A 20,333-nucleotide genomic window follows, 5' to 3' on the forward strand; every position below is an offset into this window, starting at 1 on the left:
ACAAAACAAATGAAACGTTACCTATCGATAGTTGGTATTCCTACTGAGACTGTCCGCACAACAGTGAGTCTCATTAAGGACTGCATTTGTAGTGTTATCTCTAAACTAGGTTTAAATAAATACATCATTAGAACAAATGTTACTGTGATAGAATTACGTACGTAATAGTGAACTTTTCAAGATTTTTTACTTGGATTTTAATCTGCGTCAAAGCTTGTTCACTTTTTTGCAAAATTCCCAAGTTACAATGCAGAAAAAAAAGGTGTAAACCACGAAGAAAATTAAAGGGGCTTAAAATACTATAGGTATATTTTCATTTTGGGAAACTGACTGCTGGAAAATTGGCCACTCCTCCATCCAGTTTCCATTGGATCGGTGGTCAATTTCTAGTACTCAGTGGTCAGTTTCCAGTACTCAGTGGTCAGTTTCCAGTACTCAGTTGTCAGTTTCCCCAAAGCAAAAGGTATGTTATATTAACCAACCTACCAGTGGCGGTTCGTCAGATGGTCTTCCCTTACGAAGAAATCTTAGTCATAAATATTAAAGAGTAATGAAAAGATACCAGAACGTACGGTGTTATGATCTTTAGATAAAAGCTGAAATTTTGGCTATGACAACATAAAAACAAATTTATTGAGAGGGTCTAAACTGGGACCGGCCCAAAAATTCGGACCCGTCAAAAATTGTTTGATATGTTCGACTTATAACCAAAAATTTAGATCCCTATCTAAAGGTATTCGACCGTTCTTGCACTTTTTCTCCACTCTATATAAATATTTATAGTACATTAATACTTCTTTTTTCTCCATTCGCTACTAATTTTACATGAACTAGTCAGGGTGTGAGATTTCAACGAAACTTCGGCATGAAAACGGTTTAGTATTGGAAACAACTTGAATAGGTTTCCAAGTATGTAAATAGGTCTCCAAGTAATTTGTTCTCCAGAGAACACAATGTCAATAAACAACATGAGTGTGCTAATCCATTATTTTACATTTCAACTAACATGGTTAGAGCAAGATTAGGAGATGCTCTTGGACCAATATGAGCACTCAATGCAAGGGGATCACAGTTGTGAATTCGTTAGCATTCGAGTGCTCACTCAATCTCAAGTATCATTCCTAAACATCGCACACAGTACGGGTGTATAACAATTTAACTAACTTCACCTGCCTGAGTTCTCATAGGAGCCCAGGCTTCCTATTGTCAATGAGTAACCACAGGACTCTGTTGTACACATACGCTTACCATAGGACTATCTTCACTGTCTTGCCGTTGTTTACCTGCTCCGGGGTTCGAACCCGCTTGGTAGAAACCCACGGACTGAGGAGCGGGTGGGTGACTGTAGCCAGGGCGGATATAGTGCCCCGGTAGTAACGAGGGGTGACTGGGACCGTGGGCCTTGTAATACGGGGAGGGAGGGTTGTGGATGTTGTGTTTAGGATGCGATGTTTTGTAGTAGGGGGAGGTGGTGTGTTTGGAACTGGACTGATAGTACGGAGGTTCACAGTCCATGGCGGTGACATGGTTCTGATGATTGCTGGAGCTGGGGTCTGCTACACGGAGTCTGTTTAGTCCTGAGGAATCAACAAAACAAACAAGTATTAGGAGAGTGCTTATTCAACCCCTTAATTTTACTAGTTATCCAAAGATTGTTAGGTATTCGATTTTCTTGGTACAAATAGCCAGAGCGGATATAATGGCCTCATTGAACACGAAAATGCAACCAAACGAATGGGATTGGTGTGGAGAGATTTAAAAACAAAAGAAATTTGACAAATTTAAACTAAAACTACAGCATTCAACGCGTTGGTGTGCAGAATTTTGGGGAAAAATAAACAGAAACTTTAATACATGAAAAAAACCATCGAAACTGAAATCCCTTATTTTTAATAATTTTATCAAAAAAGAAAATAAGCGTCAAAACACAATTAGGTAAAATTCAATTTTAAAACCTTACTGCACACGACTGTCAAAACATATCGGATAAAAATCCGCCTACTTTGTCCAGGGCCCAGCGTTAAAAAACACTGTTCAATAGTACGCAAGCAACACACACTACATGTAAACATCTTATGAGGAAGAGTGGAAAACATCAAAACAACCTAAAGAAAACGCGAAAAGAACATGCAAAGATGTTTGAATTTGCGTAATATTAAGCTGAACTTTTACAAATTTCCACCTTGAAATGACACCATTTCGCAACAGGGCCTTAAACCTTTGATGACGAGGTCATCGTGTTACCTCTAAGCTACTAAGTACATAATAAAAACAATAAAATATTTCATTTCAATAAAAACCAAAAAAAAAAAAACACATAAGTTAGACAAAAAATTCGTAAATAAGGTAAACAGCTGACGTAAAGAAATACGCGAAAAGAAAAACATGCAGAATGGTCAGGCAAAATAAAAGGCCAGAAAAGTCTCCAGATGACCTTTCAATCCTCAGGGGCACTTACATTGACTACCGAGTCAGAGCCCAGACTTAGTCCTAGTCATCGGGCAGCCAGAGCTGGGAGCTTATCTAAGAGTTGACAGGGGAGGAAGAGAGAAGAAGTTTTTATTCGAGAGATTGGCCATTTTAGCTGAATTCCTTTAGGGATGGATGGGTTTTTTTTTCATATAGCCTGAGCGGGCTGCTATAACTACAATATTGCACAATCTATCTGACATTAACTAATATCTAATATTATTTTAAAGACAAGTTGAGGTACCTACATAGAAACAGATTTAAGAAGAAATAAGAGTCCAAAGTCCCCAGGAGTGGTCAAATTTCACAATCATCAATATCTGTTAGATTTTGGGATGCTAGGAATCAGATTCTATGAACGTGTAAAAAAAAAAAAAAAAAAAAAAAAAAAAATTTTTATGATTCTTGGGTCCCTTGAGGAACTTACCTGACGTTGCGGCAGTGGAAGGAGGTGGCTGCACCTCTAGGGAAGACAAGAGGAGGGGTAGAGAACCTCCAGCCGAGGCGGGAGAGGTCGACATTGAGCCCAGGCCAGACGTACCTGCAAAGGGGACCGTATATTAGACGAGGAGTAAAATCATTAACAGAGAAATGAATTGTATGTAGGTCGTTGGTTTAAAAATGATTTATTGAAGAAAAAAAGAAGTGAAAAAAAAAAAAAAAAAAAAAAAAAAATTAAGAAAAAAACAGGCTATCCTTAAAACAGGGGAAAGAATATCTGGCCTTTAATCAAAATCTTTCGAGCCGTTTCCTCCTGAATGACAAAAAAGAGACGAACTCTCTTTTCTTTACGAGAACTTGTTTAGACTGCTAGGTTAAAGAGACTTTTCAGTCCTATTTGGGCAGGATAAACAAGGTATATTCTATTCCATCTATGTAGCAGATTAACGTACAGACAGATTTTTTTGCTTTGAAAATGCTACGTACCTCCTGTGTTCGTACTCTCATCAGCCGTACGCTTGAAGAAATTGTGCTGGAGCGCATAGTAGGGTGTGATCCTGGTCTTCGGGTCATAGTCCAACATGCGGAAGATAAGATCCTGAAATAATAAAATTCATGTAAATCAAAAATGTCCGACAGGTCCTTTAACCAGAGGTCGCTTAAAATTTGAAGAGACCTTCGATAATAATTTATACTGATCAAGTATCCGCGGGCTGGGCCTCGAGAAATGTACGCGGTTCGCCCGCTATTTAAGGGTAAATCTTTGAAAGAGCTCAAAAGAGATCGCATTTCTCAGGACGTGAGATTTCGGCCAAAGTCGCTCAAACTCAACACAGAGACTCGATAAATTATGTAGATCAATAATGTCCCTGGGCAGTCTATCCAGAAGGTACGGCTCGGTCGTTATTCAGGGCCAAAGTTGCGCTTTTTGGGGCTATACCGGGAAAAAGTTCAAGAGGAGTTCGCAGCTCTCAGGACTTTACCTTAAGCCAGAGGTCGCTCAAATTTTGCAGAGAGCTTCGATAGTTTATGACGATCAAAAGTGTCCACGGGCCGGACCTCGAGAAATTTTAAATCTTTGAAAAAGCTCACCTTTAGCCACAGGCTATCGAATCTTTCGCACTCAGATTATTCCAGTAGCCCAATCAACTTACCTTAAACTTCAGATAGTCTGACACGGAATGTCCTGGTTCCCCTAATCTTCTTCCCCCAGGACCTCCACTCTCCACGCCCAGGATGTCATGCAATCGCCTCGAACCCGGCACCTTCATAAACAAAATAAATCATATTAAACAAATGTTATTTCTGCTCCAATATCATCAGATGATTTATAGAATCTAGGTATAAAACTACATATATTGCATAAAAAACTTCTAAGTTGGAAGGACCAAGCAGGGTTCCCATCACCGCTGCTGAGTTCCCCCGCTGAATAGCGAGGGATATCCTTTGTGTGAGGAAGGCAGTGGCCCTTTTGTCTAACATAGCGTCTTTTATAGAATCTTAAATTCTCCAATCAACATGGGCGCCTTTGGGGTATAACCCACCCCCGGACCCCGCAGGTTGCAAGGAGCGGAAGTCATTTTTTTTTTTTTTTTTTAGTCCAATTTCCCTGGTGAATTGTGCATAAGGAAAGTATGTATCATGTTCCAAATGTCAGGATCTTTGACCATTAGACCATTTTTCCTCTCGCATCCCAAAATTTCCCAACAATGTCATTGCTGGCCAGCTGGCTGCCAAGGCATGAGAGAAGTTTAGATGTGAAAAATAAGGAAAGTAAAAATACCTTCGGCTTTCGGCCGTCTTTGGGCTTCTTGAGTATGTACGAGCCGTCCGGCATTTTGTCAAAGTATTTCCGGGTCTTGTGCGCCCCATCTAGAAGATGTTTGGGAGGGAGGCCCAATACCTCCACAATCTTGTTCATTTGATCTACCTGTAAAAGGGAAGGACACAAGTGAGGAAATGAGATTTCTTTTCGTTTTAGACCTAAATAACGCGGTAGTAGAACTAGTAATGTGACGCGAGCACTATGGCAAAAAATGTTTTATTATTTAATTTATTAAAATTAAAATAAAAGGAAAAACTTAGCCAAGTTGAAATTGAGAAAAGATTGAAGGAATTGAGATTAAGCATTTTCAGCAGACACCAAAAACTGGGAATGCAGACTTTATTTTTCTGATCTCACCACTTTTACAGGCCGACATTTTTGGAGAGGAACATGGGCCGTTTTTCCACATTTGTATTTTTGTGGGGGTTTTATTTACGCGTACATAATATTGCCTTGTTTCTTTCACACCTACCTCATTACTCCCACTAAAGAGCGGTTCTCCCGTATGCATTTCCACCAATATGCATCCTAAACTCCACATGTCAATAGCCAGATCGTACGGAATCCCAAGGAGAACCTCCGGGGAACGGTAAAATCTGGACTGAATATATTGGTAGATCTGAAAGAAAAAAAAACGGGATTTTAAAATACATAAGCATATTCAATTTCCGATACATAAGCATATTCAATTTCTGATACATAAGCACATTCAATTTCGGGATTTTAAAATACATAAGCATATTCAATTTCCGATACATAAGCATATTCAATTTCTGATACATAAGCACATTCAATTTGTGTCTGACCGCATTGGCAGTGCGTGAGATCAAGTTGGATTAAATATGTCAGTGTATTTTTTTCATTAGAAATTTTCGTCAGAAAATGGTTCCTTCAAATAATATCTTAAGAGCAATATAGGCCTATTGTGACTAAGAATAAGTAAGAAGTGCAAATATATATTTGATATACTGAAGAACAAACTCATTATCTTATGTAAACAAATCCGTCTCACCAGATATCCATCTCTTCCTCACCGGATATCCATCTCTTCACATACTGGCAGCTCGTAAGACCGCAAGTGGATTCCGTTACCGGATCCTAGAGGAGTCCGCAGCTCTCAGGACTTTACCTTAAGCCACAGGTCGCTCAAATTTTGCAGAGAGCTTCGATAGTTTATGACGATCAAAAGTGTCCGCGGGCCGGACCTCGAGAAATGTACGGTTCGGCCGTTACTTTGGGTTAAATCTTTGAAAACAGTTCTCCTCTCTCAGGACTTTAAATTTCGGCCAAAGATGCTCAAACTGTTTCCAGAAGGTTCGGCTCGGCTGTTATTCTGGACCAAAGTTTTGCTATTTAGGGCCACACTGGGAAAAAGCTGAAAAGGAATAAGCGGTTCTCAGGACTTTGCCTTTAACCACTTTGCTTAGACAGGGAAAAAGCTCAAAATTAATATTTAATAGGAAAAGGCTAGAAAGGAGAAGAGGTCTTGAGGCTTATATCTTTTGGACAAACTAATGGTGTGTGGTAGACCATAAGTTATTATTTTAATTTTTATAATTTCCTCATATTTCAGCATTGGATCAGTATTGAAAACGTACGGACAAAATTTGAAAGCTCCAGCGGCCATGGTTAGACTGAGATTATACGAAACTCTCTCCCTGCTATCTAGTCAATGTTTTGAAGATAAGTATCTATTCTTTTCTGTTATAATATTCCTATTCTTTTGCATCCATCCATGTCTCCACATGACATGAAAAATATGCTTTCTTCCTTTGTCGAATTGAAATCTGTCTACTTCATTATGTATGGAAGTAGCCAGAGGTCCTCACGGAAAATTGATCATAATTCGAAATCGGTTTAGATTTCGGCAAAATTCTCTCTTAGTGCATAGGTATTTAGAACATTTGGGGAATATTCCTACCAAAATTCAGCTTTCTACGTATTGAAGTTCTGGAGATAGAGCGATCAGTGGGTGAATGAATGAGTATAAGTAGTGCTTTATGTAGACTGTCAGCTTAGAACAAGTTGTTCCATTATACTAACAGTTTAGAGAAGACAGAATACTGGATAATCGTCAAATACACATTGGATAATCTAAAAGATTTGACTCTGGGAATATTCTACTTTAAACCAAGCCTAGACGATGCAGTGGTGATGGAATTGATAGAAGATGCTCTAGGAAGTGTTAGAATGGAAGAAAAACTCTTAATGTGTGGAGACTTCAACGCAAGAATATCCGATTTGAACTTTGTGGAAGAAGAAATACTTATCGGAACAGCACTCAATGAAGAGCGATTATCGAAAGATTTAAAAGTTAATTCCAGGGGGCGAAGACTTGTTGAACTGATGGAGAATCATGGTATGATAGTCCTGAATGGTAGGATAAATGGAGATATTCCGGCTCAATTTACTTTTGTTGATACATCGGGAGTAAGCGTTGTGGACTTAGTGTGGGTGTCGATTGAAGCAGCAGTAGATATTAAGGAAATGAGAGTAACAGACACGCCACTCCACTCAGACCACCTCCCACTTCGCATTCAACTTGGTGAAGAAACTCAGGATATGTCAGATACTATTCAGCATCTGCAATCAAAAGAAGTTGAAATCTACTCCTGGAATGAAGAAAAAAAGAAGACTTTTATGAAGGAAATTGAGAGAAATAGAACCGATAACACCAGTTATTACGATTTGAGACAAGCTGTACACAAAGTATCAAAGAAACTTGGCCTGGTTAGAATAAAGAAAGCCCAAGTGAATACGAGTTTTTTTGAAAGGCTATTTATTATTATATCTTTTAATGGGCTAAATCAATCCGTACCAGTCCTTTAGGTTCCCCTGGATGTTTTTTGCTAAAACAACTTGAATAGGTCTCCAAGTATGTAAATAGGTCTCCAAGTAATTTGTTCTCCAGAGAACACAATGTCAATAAACAATATGAGTGTGCTAATCCATTATTATACATTTCAACTAACATGGTTAGAGCAAGATTAGGAGATGCTCTTGGACCAATATGAGCACTCAATGCAAGGGGATCACAGTTGTGAATTCGTTAGCATTCGAGTGCTCACTCAATCTCAAGTATCATTCCTAAACATCGCACACAGTACGGGTGTATAACAATGGGGCACAACCAAATGACAATTTTTTTCGAGGTAGAGTCCTATTCCGATGTAAAAGTACCCAAAAAGTGCATTGGCGCACTCGCCAGATATCCATCTCTTCCTCACCGGATATCCATCTCTTCACATACTGGCAGCTCGTAAGACCGCAAGTGGATTCCGTTACCGGATCCATCCAAGTATTGTAGTCAAAAGACCAAATAGAATAGAACAGCCTACTTACCCGTTGTCCAAGCTGACACGACGACCCAAAGTCGACGATCTTGATCGCGGATCGTTTCGGATTGCAGAGCAGAATGTTTTCCGGTTTGAGATCGCAATGAATGATGTTCAGCTCCGGGGTGGACAGGAAGAGTAGCGCCGTGCAGAGCTGCTGCGAGAATTTCCTCGTCAGATTGAGAGAGACGCCTCGGAAGTTGGTGTTCCGCAGAAGATCGTACAGGTTGTACGAGAGCAGCTCGAACACCAGACAGAGGTGGTTACGCCACATGAAGTGACGCTTCAGTCGGACTGAAACCAAGAGAACAGAGAAAGTTAGTTTGGGAACAGTGAACGTTAGTTTGAGAACAGTGACAAGTCCAAATAAATTTTCAGAATAGTGAACGTTCCAGCACTTCTGGGAGATGCTGCAGACTTGGCCTGGGGATTAATACCTAGTTTATAAATTTTAATCCCGAGATAAGGAGTTTTACAGTCATTTGTGGAGAGGCTTTCAGCTTCACTACAAATAATTCAGAATTTTTAGAGTAAATTCACTTTCTTTTCTCTTGAATCAGGCATTTAGAAAATACTAAATCCTACACAAATCCCACACTCACCTATGTAGTACGTATTATTCACATCCGCTTTGTTCATTATTTCGAGGAGTTTCACCTCGATTTGGGCCTGGTTCAAAAACGGCTTCTTGTTCTTGATAATCTTGATCGCCACATGACACTGCTCCTCGAGATCGAACGCCTTAACTACCTGACCGAACGAACCCTTTCCAATGAGAGAGTCGATTTCATATCGGTCCAAGAATTTCTCGCCATGTTGGATAATATAATCGTGATTATCATCGTCGTAGCCCTCGTTGTACAACTTCTTTTCTTTCTTGTGAGAGGAATCTTCGCCTTGACTTTGCTGAGCGCGTCGTTTCTTCTTCGCGTAGTACACCTGAAACAGGGGAAAATGTATTCAGCGGACCTATATTTAGGCCTATTAAATCAATGGCTACACAACCTTAGGAAATGGATAGGCAAAACATCAGCTGAACTCTTCCGCATAGCTGTGAACAGTCAAACTTGCCAGGCTGGTCGCCAACATCCGAAACGGATAGCGCACTACAAGAAGTCCCTCATGTATTCAGCGGACCTATATTTAGGCCTATTAAGTCAATGGCTACACAACCTTAGGAAATGGATAGGCAAAACATCGGCTGAACTCTTCCGCATAGCTGTGAACAGTCAAACTTGCCAGCATCCGAAACGGATAGCGCACTACAAGAAGTCCCTAAAAGTATAGCAGATTTTGTTAAGGTGTGTCCCGAGGTGAATCTATGTTGTCGAGGCAGTGTGGACGGTTCAGTCGACTATGTGTGGACACAGCTTAAAAGTACAGCCGATTTTGTTACACCGTGCACCGTTTGGAATCGTCTCGTGTAGAGGTACCTTTAATAGCAGATTTTGTTAAGGTGTGTCCAAACATAGTCGAAAGGCCGTTGATCGACGAGGTGAATCTATGTTGTCGAGGCAGTGTGGACGGTTCAGTCGACATCGATCGACGACCGATCGACTATGTGTGGACACAGCTTAAAAGTACAGCCGATTTTGTTACACCGTGCACCGTTTGGAATCGTCTCGTGTAGAGGTACCTTTAAATTGAAAATGCACGGAGATTTCGTCTGTAATTCAAATGTGTAATTTACTTCTGTGAATACAGGGTAAACCCGAAGTCAATACATGAAACATAATTATTTGTTGAATGACAAAAGGTCGAAATATTTAAGTAACTAAGCCTTATCAAGCAGAAATTCCGTCATTTTAGAAATAGTCATCCGTTCTGTTGCATGAGAGCAAAGGCAATACAGGGTAAACCCGAAGTCAATACATGAAACATAATTATTTGTTGAATGACAAAAGGTCGAAAGTCGAAATATTTAAGTAACTAAGCCTTATCAAGCAGAAATTCCGTCATTTTAGAAATAGTCATCCGTTCTGTTGCATGAGAGCAAAGGAGTGTTTAAACGTCTTCAATATTACCGAGGTTATAATGTACACTAGAATACCAGAACACCCTGTATGGATACAAATATTCAGCAGTCCACTTTGAGTATGGCAACAGACTTCTCATTAAGAAGAAGAAATCGTGGGTCAAAAACCTACTAAAATTTTTGATAAACTTCTGTGTTTCTTTAAGTCTATTTTCTAAGTTGAAAATTATTTTGTGGTTGAAGTACTTTTTTATTCCTCAAAACAAAGAAAGATCCATAATAAGTTTATATTAATTATTTTCTAGGTAATACCGCGTGTTACTTGGACAAACAAAGATTCCTGATAGAATATTTCCATCTCACGGTTACATTCAAGATCACTGAAATCAAGATCACTACAAAAAAAAAAAAAAAAAATCTTTTCCGTGTCTACATTGTCACAAAAAGACTACCTACAATGGGGTGTGGGCACCCTTTAGGTAGTAGGAAATATCTTAAATCTTGTGAGAATAAAGTAAGAGTACACGACAGGAATTTTATTCCCATTCAAGAACTTTGCTAGTAAAAAGTACGGTGATAGTAGTATTTCGTAGATACTTTTTCATGATAGAAATCAAACCAGGATGATTCACGCTCACGCTTTGAAAAAGTGAAAAGTACTTGAGAATGGCAATCGCCTTTGATGTTGACAGAAGAGTGAAAATGAATAGGTGGAAAGGGAGGAGAGAGAGAGAACAAGCTGGGCCCGTCCCTCCGGGAATTTTTTAGCCCGTAGTTTATTCCATCATGGTTAAAGAAAATACCTATGTATCTACCTAATTTGTTTTATATTCAGTTTATTATTATTATTGAATTGATTTTTTTGATTTTACTTTCATGTAAGTAATGATTTAAAATCAAGACTAGGGCCCGTTCTCCATTTATTCCTTTTTAATATTTAAGTCACTCATCCATTTATTGGCCTTGCTCGGCGTAGCTTAACATAGGTGACGCTAAAACCGGTCTTAAATTATCGACTGAAGTGTTTATCGAAAACTTTCTCGCTTTGAGTTCATAGGTCGTCGCGACAAATTTCAAGATCAGACACCGAAGCGAATACAATATCCCGTCCCTTATACCTTTTTTTTTATTACTATCGTAATATTAAAGGAAGGACGGGCTAAAAACGAAGAAAAAAGAGATAGGGAGAGAAAATTAGAGGAGAAAGAAGATGTGAAAAGAGATGTAGTGGGAGCACGAAATGACAAAGGAGGCGAAATTAGTGATAAGTACCCGCATAACCTTGAGGTCACTTGATTTGCTACTTTGTAAACTTTGAGGATGAGAAAAATCCTGTTCACGAAAAAGCAATATTTATTATCTTTTTCTTTAGAGAGTTCGTTGACCATTTTTTTTTTTTTTTTTTTTTTTTTTTTTTTTTTAGTATTCCCTTTTTAAATTCGAAAAACTGAAAAAAAATAGGCATTTTTTTTTTTAAGTAGGTCCCTTTTTAAATTCGAAGAACTGAAGTAAACTAGGCAATTGCTTTCTTCTTCTACCAAGAAATGTTAAGTAATTGAAAAATGTAATTTTAGAATATCTTGCAGGATGGATTAGAGAGTTGCCTGTACTCCGTAATTATAGACTGAGGATGTTGATACTTTTTCCCTTTGAATTATGTCTTTATTGAGGAACCCGTAACTAAGTCGATAATAAATCGACAGCTAACCAGTCGTCGCGTTGTAACTTCATAATAATAATAATAATAATAATAATAATAAGCTAATAATTATGCATCAATCGGGAGCAGCACTTTGTTTCAGTCTTAATAAAATTTCAATGTTCATACTTTTTACTATCTGAAGAAAACAATTCCACCCGTCCTGATTTGAATAGAATATTTAAATATTGTTAACTTCTTTTTATTTGAACAGAATATTTCAATATCCTTTGCTCTCAACTATTCCATTCGGAAAATATTTTCAGCAAAAGTTCAAAAATGCAAATAGAGAGGAACTTGCCTCTCTTGGAAAGTAAACTTTTGTCTCAAGCCCCTAGGATTCTCACAAGCTGTGTGTTTATCACAACTCCCAACTTTCAATATTCTCTCTTGTGGGAATTGAAAATTCTTTCACTTTATTTCTGGACAGAACCTTTTCTATTCAACAACAATTTTCTCAATAGTTCCTTTTATGCTCATATTTTGATCACTATTTAAAAGTATTGCTCCTAAAAAAGCGGTTGTGAATAATCGGAAAAATTGAGAGTAAAAAAAATAGCTCTCTTTGAATACTATTTTCATCTTGCAAATAAGCATTACTTACTGAAAGTTCATATACAAGAGCATTTTTATATTAGGATTATTACCTGTGTTCGTTTGATATAAAAATTGCTTTTTTCTGTCTTTAAGATTTGACCCGATGCCATCTAATGTACTACCTTAGGCAACATACAGAGCAGATATTTACCAGGAATATGAGATGTTTGCATTTTTGCATATATTATTCTTTCAATAGCATCATTAAATCGGTATCCAAAATTACCTAACTACTCCTGTCCAAAATCTCCTCTACCAAAACAAAACGAATCTGAAGTTTTAACCAGACGATTTTTGAAAGAACATTTTATTGTTTATGTGGTATAAAATAAACTTCAATATTATTATTATACACGTCAATGTCAGGTAACGTTAAAATTCAGGATCTCAAACAGGTTAGTAGGTAATAACTTCGGGGAACTTTTTCGTAGACTTTTCTATTTCATTCAATTCATTCATACGAAGTAAGTAGGTACCAAACATATTGTTTTTTTACGCAAAGCTCATTTGCAATTTCTTTCGCCAGATTTACATTTCTTTACGTTCAAGTTTTTCTTAAGATGCAATAACGTGTCTAAAGAGGAGGAGAATCGTTTCCTCATTCCTCCTTATTCCACATTACATCTACTTCTTGAATAGAATGGTAGATGTAAAGGGATTTTCTATGATAGTAAAGCCTCTGATATTGGCAATAAGGAGAACATTTCGCACCTTTATGTTTGTGATATTTGACCCTGCCCCTTCCCAGCTTCCTACTCATCAGACAAGCTCCTCCATCATTTAGCGACGAAAAACCTCCGGCACTGAGTTAAAAGGATAAGTAAAATGCAATAGATGAGATAAGAGGATTACAAGGAGCTTTTCCCCAAGAATACAAAAGAAAAAGTAAAGAAAAACGAAGAAAAAAAAAAGTGAAAAGCGACAGACGGAAAAATCCCAAGCAAGTTATGTGACGAGACGAGATTTTCATAGACGAGAAATGTAGCTCTGACACCTTTATGTTTGTGATATTTCACCCTGCCCCTTCCCAACTTCCTACTCATCAGACAAGCTCCTCCATCATTTAGCGACGAAAAACCTCCGGCACTGAGTTAAAAGGATAAGTAAAATGCAATAGATGAGATAAGAGGATTACAAGGAGCTTTTCCCCAAGAATACAAAAGAAAAAGTAAAGAAAAACGAAGAAAAAAAAAAGTGAAAAGCGACAGACGGAAAAATCCCAAGCAAGTTATGTGACGAGACGAGATTTTCATAGACGAGAAATGTAGCTCTGATTTGTAAATAAACTCTTCGGTCTACAAAGGAGGCAACTGCAGAGAAAATACTAACTAACTGGTAATCAATCAGTGACATTGTGAATGCATGATCTCTGACAACTGTATCAGTGAATAGAGTACATAAGAATAACTTGGTTGTCTGCCTCTCATGTAACTAGGTAATTTAAACTTTAAAGACCATATCTATTTGACAGCATATCAACCAGCTCTTCCTACACCCCAAGGAAAGAAAAAAAAGAGAGAGCGGGGGAGGGGGAGAAAGAGAGGGAGAGGGAGAGGAAGAGGGAGAGAGAAAGAGAGAGGGAGAGGGAAGTAGGGAGGGACTGAAGGAAAAAAATGAAAACATATCAAAGTACGAGGTCCTGAAGAGTCAAGACTAACAAGACAGCTCCGATTTCTCATCCCGAGTTTGGTGAAAATATAAGCAAAAGAATTCGATGAACACAGGGATTTTCCAAGAAAAAACATAAAATGAAACACGAGGGAAAAAAAGCCGATCCGAAACGAGAGATCTCTTTGAGAATAGAAAATACGAACTGCACACGAATAAGTTGTGAGGGAGAAATCTAGAACGAAGGTCGTATATGGTTGAAGACTTGATTATTCAAGGAATTGCAAAACTTTTTGAGGAAACTTGGGTTTACCAAGTGTTGAGCAAATGAAAGAAATAATCATTTCACGAAAGATGAGACCTCTGGCTATCTCAAGGGGCAATCCTTCAACAGATGTATCAATCGACGTTAATCAATATACTTATATATCACACTGCTCATTTGAATATCATCAATTCATCACTTTCCATTGTTCAGTGAGATGATGAAAAGCTTGTACTTATTATGATCATTATAAATTATTTGTTTACAATAAGTAAATATGTAGCTCCATTATTATTACACTAAATATGTCAATTTGTCAAACATATTTTCCTTCTTTTTTCAATGTCAATGTTTATATTTATGACCATTTTTTTTTTTATTATTCGCTCATTTCAAATTATAAACATCTCGTTATCGCTTCATCTTCATTTTGTTTGTTGTCATCCAGATGTAAACATAAGTGCACATGTGTCCATCTGTTGATCAATTTGGCGGAAAGTACTTACCTCGTTAATGTGTTTGTACGTTTTGATCAGATCTACGGACAGCTTTCTCAAAGGGGCCGTTGCGGGGTCTCGAAATTGTAGCGGAATTCTGGCCTGCATGGCCAGAATATCTCCAGGGCATGAAGGCTCTTCAGCTACTAGGCGACCGTACAGGGGGGCGTGGGATACTGCCTCACCCGCTGGAAAAAATAAAACCACAAAATTATTAATGACATGTGAAAACAAGTGGTTCAAAAGTTAGTTAGAAGATTTGACCCAAACAAAAACTACAACAACAAGAGAGATTTCAAGTTAAGTAAGTAAAACCGTGTACTTTAGATGGCATTAAGTAAAAAAAAAATATGGTTTCTCAATAGGGTTGCCAACTTTTTTTTCGGCATATACGGTACAAACTAGCAAAATGGTGAAAAAATACGGATTTCCCGATTTTTACCCGGAAGGTACCTACTTAATTATTTTTACAAAAAGAGATACGTTTCGGCATCTCTTCAGTAATTTCATTATTGGAGCAAGGAATAGTGATGAACATTGTTCTCAAGTACATATTATATGATGGCTAGTTGTCTAGGAAGTAGGTACTCTCCATTCTAAAAGGAGTCCGACAAGGTTGCACCATTTCTCCCCTACTAATATTTTAATATTAATGCTGAGCAAAAATAACGAAAGAAACCCCTGGAAAACGAAACTGTTTTGACTAGACCTTATCAATTCCATTTCCAACAGCATAGAAATCAATTTATTCTGGATATTAACTCAATGCTCGACCATGCATCATTTGAAGAAGCGTTCTAATTTTATAAAGAAAACTCATCTAAAAGATCGTAAGTAACTTGTGTTTTATGAGTCAGAGAAAAAAACCGACACGAAAATTTCCATGACGTTAGGTTTCATTTGGGGTTGGGTGGAAAAGACTGCCTCTTTTTATAAATTTTATTATAACATAAAGAATTAATATACAATAAATTTTAGAAAACAAATATACACAGCTTCCTGAAAGTCCAAACTTTATTGCGTGTGTATCCGAATTTCGAAAAAATAAAATTCTCGGCAAATATTGAAAGCTAATTTCCTTCAAACCAAAACGTCCGTGCCTTTCGCCGTTCGACAGAGATTAGGACGAGAATTTCATCCCCGAGTCTTTATTAAATAAACATTCAACTCAAACTAAACCAAATTTATAACACACTCGGGATGAATTCTTCAAAAATAGAACTTTTCAAACTATAATGCCCCATTTCGCAGTCCATAGGATAACCATCAGGTGTGGACATCTGAATGGCGAGGTGAAACGAAGAGCTAACAAATGCTTTTGACATTAATTTCAATAGGTAAGTAAGTAATTACTTAGATTATTCTAGTGCAAAAAAATGTATACCAAAATAGTGAGGATGCATCTTTAAGATTACCAAATCACGAACCAAATGTAAGTCGGAAACCTTTGTTTTTCTTCACCCTGTGGCTGGGTTTAAGTCACGTCAGTTTTAATGATGATAATGTAGGTGAAATTGAAATACTTCAAACAGATGGAACGCACGGGTGTACATATACTTGAAATAAGATATAGGTACCTACTTAATTATTTTTACAAAAAGAGATACGTTTCGGCATCTCTTCAGTAATTTCATTATTGGAGCAAGGAATAGTGATGAACATTGTTGAGCCACTGGGGTCTGGAACATCTTTGTCCTTTCCTAGTACGTAATTTGCGATTGCAGACTGTACTCATGGGTACCTTACTACGTATGTTCCTTTGAAAGATATACGGAAATCAGAGAATGCTTAAGGAAAAAATGGAGACACCAACCTCAGTGATAAAATGGTTAGCACGGTGAGCTTTGAATCTGGAGGTTGGTAGTTCGAGTCCAAGTCAATGATATTTAGCGATGTGTATAAGCGGGGAACGACATTTGTGACAAGCAGTCATACTTAACACAATTAAAATTCCTTTTTTAAAGGACAGGACGAAGTCTACTTGGAATAAGAGAGGAAAGCGGAGTGAAGACTAAGAAGACGGAGTTCGTAAATAAGATGGACTAAACCGAGAACACGTAATTTAAAACGAGAGAATTTGTAGTATTGGAGACTGCAGATCGAGCAACATAATAACGAAGGATAACATTCGCTTCCGAGTCTCTGTATGAGAGAACTCCCTCGAGAACACGAAGAGGTCAAATAATAACGAAAAACAAGGGAAATGGAATATTATACTTCGTATTATACTTAAATTCAATGAAAAGTGGAGATTGGTTTTCTTGGATGTCAGAGGAGGAGAAATTCCTGAGAATTTGTCAGAATAAAAAAAAAGGATCACGAAGGAAATACATGTGTCTGGAATTGTTCGCCGGAAAAAAGCTCTATCTAATATATAAAAATGAATATTAGTTTGTGTGTGTGTGTTTGTTCGAACTTTATGCCTGACATGAACATGAACGGCCATGCCTTAGGGATTTACTAGCAGAAATTCGGAGCGAAGCGACGGATTTTGGCTAGTCTAATCTATAAAAATGAATGTTTGTTTGTGTGTTCGAACTTTATGCCTGGCCAAACCGCTCATCCGATTGCTATGAAACTTTGCCAACTTATTTCTTGCACTCCCGTGAAGGTTATAGGCTATTTTACGGTTCGTTTTTGTTGAGCTACGCCGAGCAAGACCACTAAATGGATGAGTGACATGAACGGCCATGCCTTAGGTAAGGATTTCGGCTAGTATGAAATAACGTAAAAAGTCATGAAACCCACCAGATTCTGTATTGAGGGAGACACTAAAATTCATTGTTTTTCTTGGGGTAAGTACTTAAATATAAATGATACAAATTTTGTCAAACCTCTAACTAGACCTCCTATCCAATTGAAAGGGAAGGGACTGCGTAGGGTAAGAAATACGCAAAAATTAATTAATTTGGCATCTACTAAGTACCTTTTCTTAACAAAAACAGCTACGTAAGAAGATATGCAATAAACAGATCCCATTCAGCTATCTGTATCAAACAAGAACTGAAGAGATTCGTGATTTTAAAGACATTCATATAAGCAACATAACTTATAACATAGATAACCCGGACATGAAAATAAAATTTTACACGAGCTCGCCAAAATTTCACATCTTCCTCGATCAGCTGATGGCGAAAAGTCTACATTATTTCGCATAGAAGCGAAAAGAGAAATACATATCATTTCACACAGAAAGTAAGCATATAACTTATATTTTTATTTCTACAGAAACTCATAATAATGCTCATATCTGTACATTGTAATTTAACAAATAGAACAAGGGGAAGAAGAATAAATGATACAGAGGAAGAAGAACGCAAGTGTAGGTAATTGCAATTTTTGGGCCGGTTATTTCGAGAGAGAGAAAAAAGTACACAATACGTAAGGCGAATGTACTTCAGTCTAACCGGCAGCGTGGTGTACAAAATAAGATATAAATAGACAGCGGTGATCGGCAGACGTAAATGTGACGATGAAATTCAGTGGTCATATAGGTACTGAACGCACACTACCTATCTCTCATAGGAAAACACATATAAATGTACCTACATGTTATAAATAACATACATAGGTTATACCTCCGCTTGGCTATTTCTATGTTCATTTGGTCACGTTCAAACACGGAGGGTAGGAACACTGAGTTGGGAATGTTATGGGAAGAAAATTTCCATTCCTGTATGTTTAAATGGCAAAAGGGATACATGAGTACTGAAGTAATTATGTAGAATAAGAAACTATCTGTTTCTTGTGTGTCCGAAAACGGTATAGCTCGTAGTTTTTAATAGCACAGGCTGATGAAGTTCAAAGTAAGCTGTTGATCAACAAGATTGGTGGAGCAGATAATAAGAAATCCATGATTGAAAAAAAAGCTCATCCCTAGATTGACTTTAGGAGAGAGCTTTATTCACAAGCAAATGTAGGTAGTTCCTCTTAATCCAGTCTGCTTGTCCTGTCTAGGTTAAAAGTAAGTAAGTAGCTACATAATACTTAGGTACTTAAATGATAACAAAATGACGGAAAACGGGTTTTCAGCAATTCATACCCAATTTCCTATCATGGACATCAACATGTAAACCTGTAAGTGTACCAGTTAGATCCCCTAGGTACCTTATTTACTATTGGTACTTAAATGGTAACAAAATGACGAAAAACGGGTTTTCACCAATTCATACCCAATTTCCTATCATGGACATCAACATGTAAACCTGTAAGTGTACCAGTTAGATCCCCTAGGTACCTTATTTACTATTATTAGTACGATGAAAACAAGTGTGTGTTAAGGAGGATACTCACATTTCCTTCTTTGATTGTCCATGAAAATCATTTGATCTTGTTTCTGCCACGAATCCAATTTCTTTGACCTTTTAGAATGCACTGTAGCTACCCAGCTATCCATTGCTCCTATGGAAGCTGGTGCCACATCAGGTTCTAAAAGCACCATGGAATCATAGGGAAGATGTTGAAGAAAGTCACGTTCTCCAAGAAACTGTCTATTGGAACATTATTGCCCAGGTAGTTAGTTGAGTTATCTTCCTTGTAGAATTGTCAATATAAACACATATCAATTTTCTATGTCAAATAATGACAGAGTCAAATTTCTAAATCATAAATTAATTCTTGTAAAGCTGAAAAACTATTCACAAATTTTGTGGATATCACATAATTATTAAGAGCCCCCTAAGTATACACATTCTGTCATTTCAATACCTATATGCCTTTTTCTTCTCTTTACTCTGTCAATTCCGCCACTGGTTAATACTTATTCACAGAAGCTATGAAACTATCCCTACATGACTGACTTAAAGCTGAAAAACTATTCACAATTTTTGTGGATATCACAGAATTATTAGAGCCCCCTAAGTATACACATTCTGTCATTTCAATACCTATATGCCTTTTTCTTCCCTTTACTCTGTCAATTCCGCCACTGGTTAATACTTATTCACAGAAGCTATGAAACTATCCCTACATGACTGAGTGCACTCTACATTCCAAATGTAATAAATCAATACATTTTTACTTTGACACAGAGTTTGCTAAGGTGTTACATTTTATTGTTTCCATATTTACTTCCTTAAAAAGAGGAATTAATTTAGGTAATATACCTACTCCGATTTATTACCTAATAGATATGCAGATGATCAGGCAGTGTTGGCAGAATCAGAAGAAGAGTTACACAGAATGCTGGTAAATATCCATGAAGAGGGAATAAGATACAGAATGAAAATCAATGTAGGTAAAACAAAAGTAAAGTTGGTAAAACAGGAAAATAATAAAGTTAAAAAAATTTATTAGAAAAAAGATTTAAGTATTCTATATTTGGATTATGAGTGGATTGTGGGTTGGATTATGAGAAGAAGAAGAAGAAAGAATGAATATGAAATTAGAAGGAGAAAGTCTGGAACAAGTAGAAAATTTCAAGTATTTGGGCGGGAAAATATATTTGAATGGAAGCTGTACAATGGAAATAAGTAGCAGGATAGCAATGGGTAAAACAGCATTCATGAAAGTTCAAGACCTTTTACTTAACAGCAAGAAGAATACCCTTGAGGCCGTGGTTATGAACAGGGCCATCGTAGGACATCGTCGGACTTTTTGCGTGTAAAGTTGGCGGGAAATTCG

At 37.4% G+C, this 20,333-nt stretch overlaps 1 protein-coding gene and 1 long non-coding RNA gene across 5 annotated transcripts in view; one reads left to right on the forward strand and one right to left on the reverse strand.

Annotated features, from left to right (window-relative positions):
- Positions 1-17: 17 nt before the first annotated feature.
- Positions 18-20,333, reverse strand: part of LOC103507603 (serine/threonine-protein kinase minibrain) — a 22,231-nt gene continuing 1,915 nt past the window's right edge. For 2 of the 4 annotated variants that reach the window (XM_026822431.1, XM_026822426.1), the window contains exons 2-11: positions 19,005-19,309; positions 14,721-14,899; positions 8,673-9,009; positions 8,078-8,364; positions 5,208-5,354; positions 4,694-4,840; positions 4,065-4,175; positions 3,397-3,508; positions 2,897-3,010; positions 18-1,577 (exon numbers count right to left, since the gene is read on the reverse strand). In XM_026822431.1, coding sequence (XP_026678232.1) covers positions 1,207-1,577; positions 2,897-3,010; positions 3,397-3,508; positions 4,065-4,175; positions 4,694-4,840; positions 5,208-5,354; positions 8,078-8,364; positions 8,673-9,009; positions 14,721-14,899; positions 19,005-19,152 — 1,953 coding nt within the window. In that variant the 5' untranslated portion in view covers positions 19,153-19,309 and the 3' untranslated portion in view covers positions 18-1,206. Of the gene's footprint in view, positions 1,578-2,458; positions 2,524-2,896; positions 3,011-3,396; positions 3,509-4,064; positions 4,176-4,693; positions 4,841-5,207; positions 5,355-8,077; positions 8,365-8,672; positions 9,010-14,720; positions 14,900-19,004; positions 19,345-20,333 lie in introns of all 4 variants that reach the window. The other 2 variants (XM_008472106.3, XM_008472098.3) reach the window with 2 other exon arrangements.
- Positions 836-7,938, forward strand: LOC113466767. The gene is made up of 2 exons (XR_003391067.1): positions 836-901; positions 7,603-7,938. It is a non-coding gene; the product is annotated as an uncharacterized LOC113466767 (long non-coding RNA).

Source organism: Diaphorina citri, unplaced genomic scaffold (genome assembly GCF_000475195.1).
Source record: "Diaphorina citri unplaced genomic scaffold, Diaci psyllid genome assembly version 1.1 scaffold17, whole genome shotgun sequence".
NCBI lineage: Eukaryota > Metazoa > Arthropoda > Insecta > Hemiptera > Psyllidae > Diaphorina > Diaphorina citri.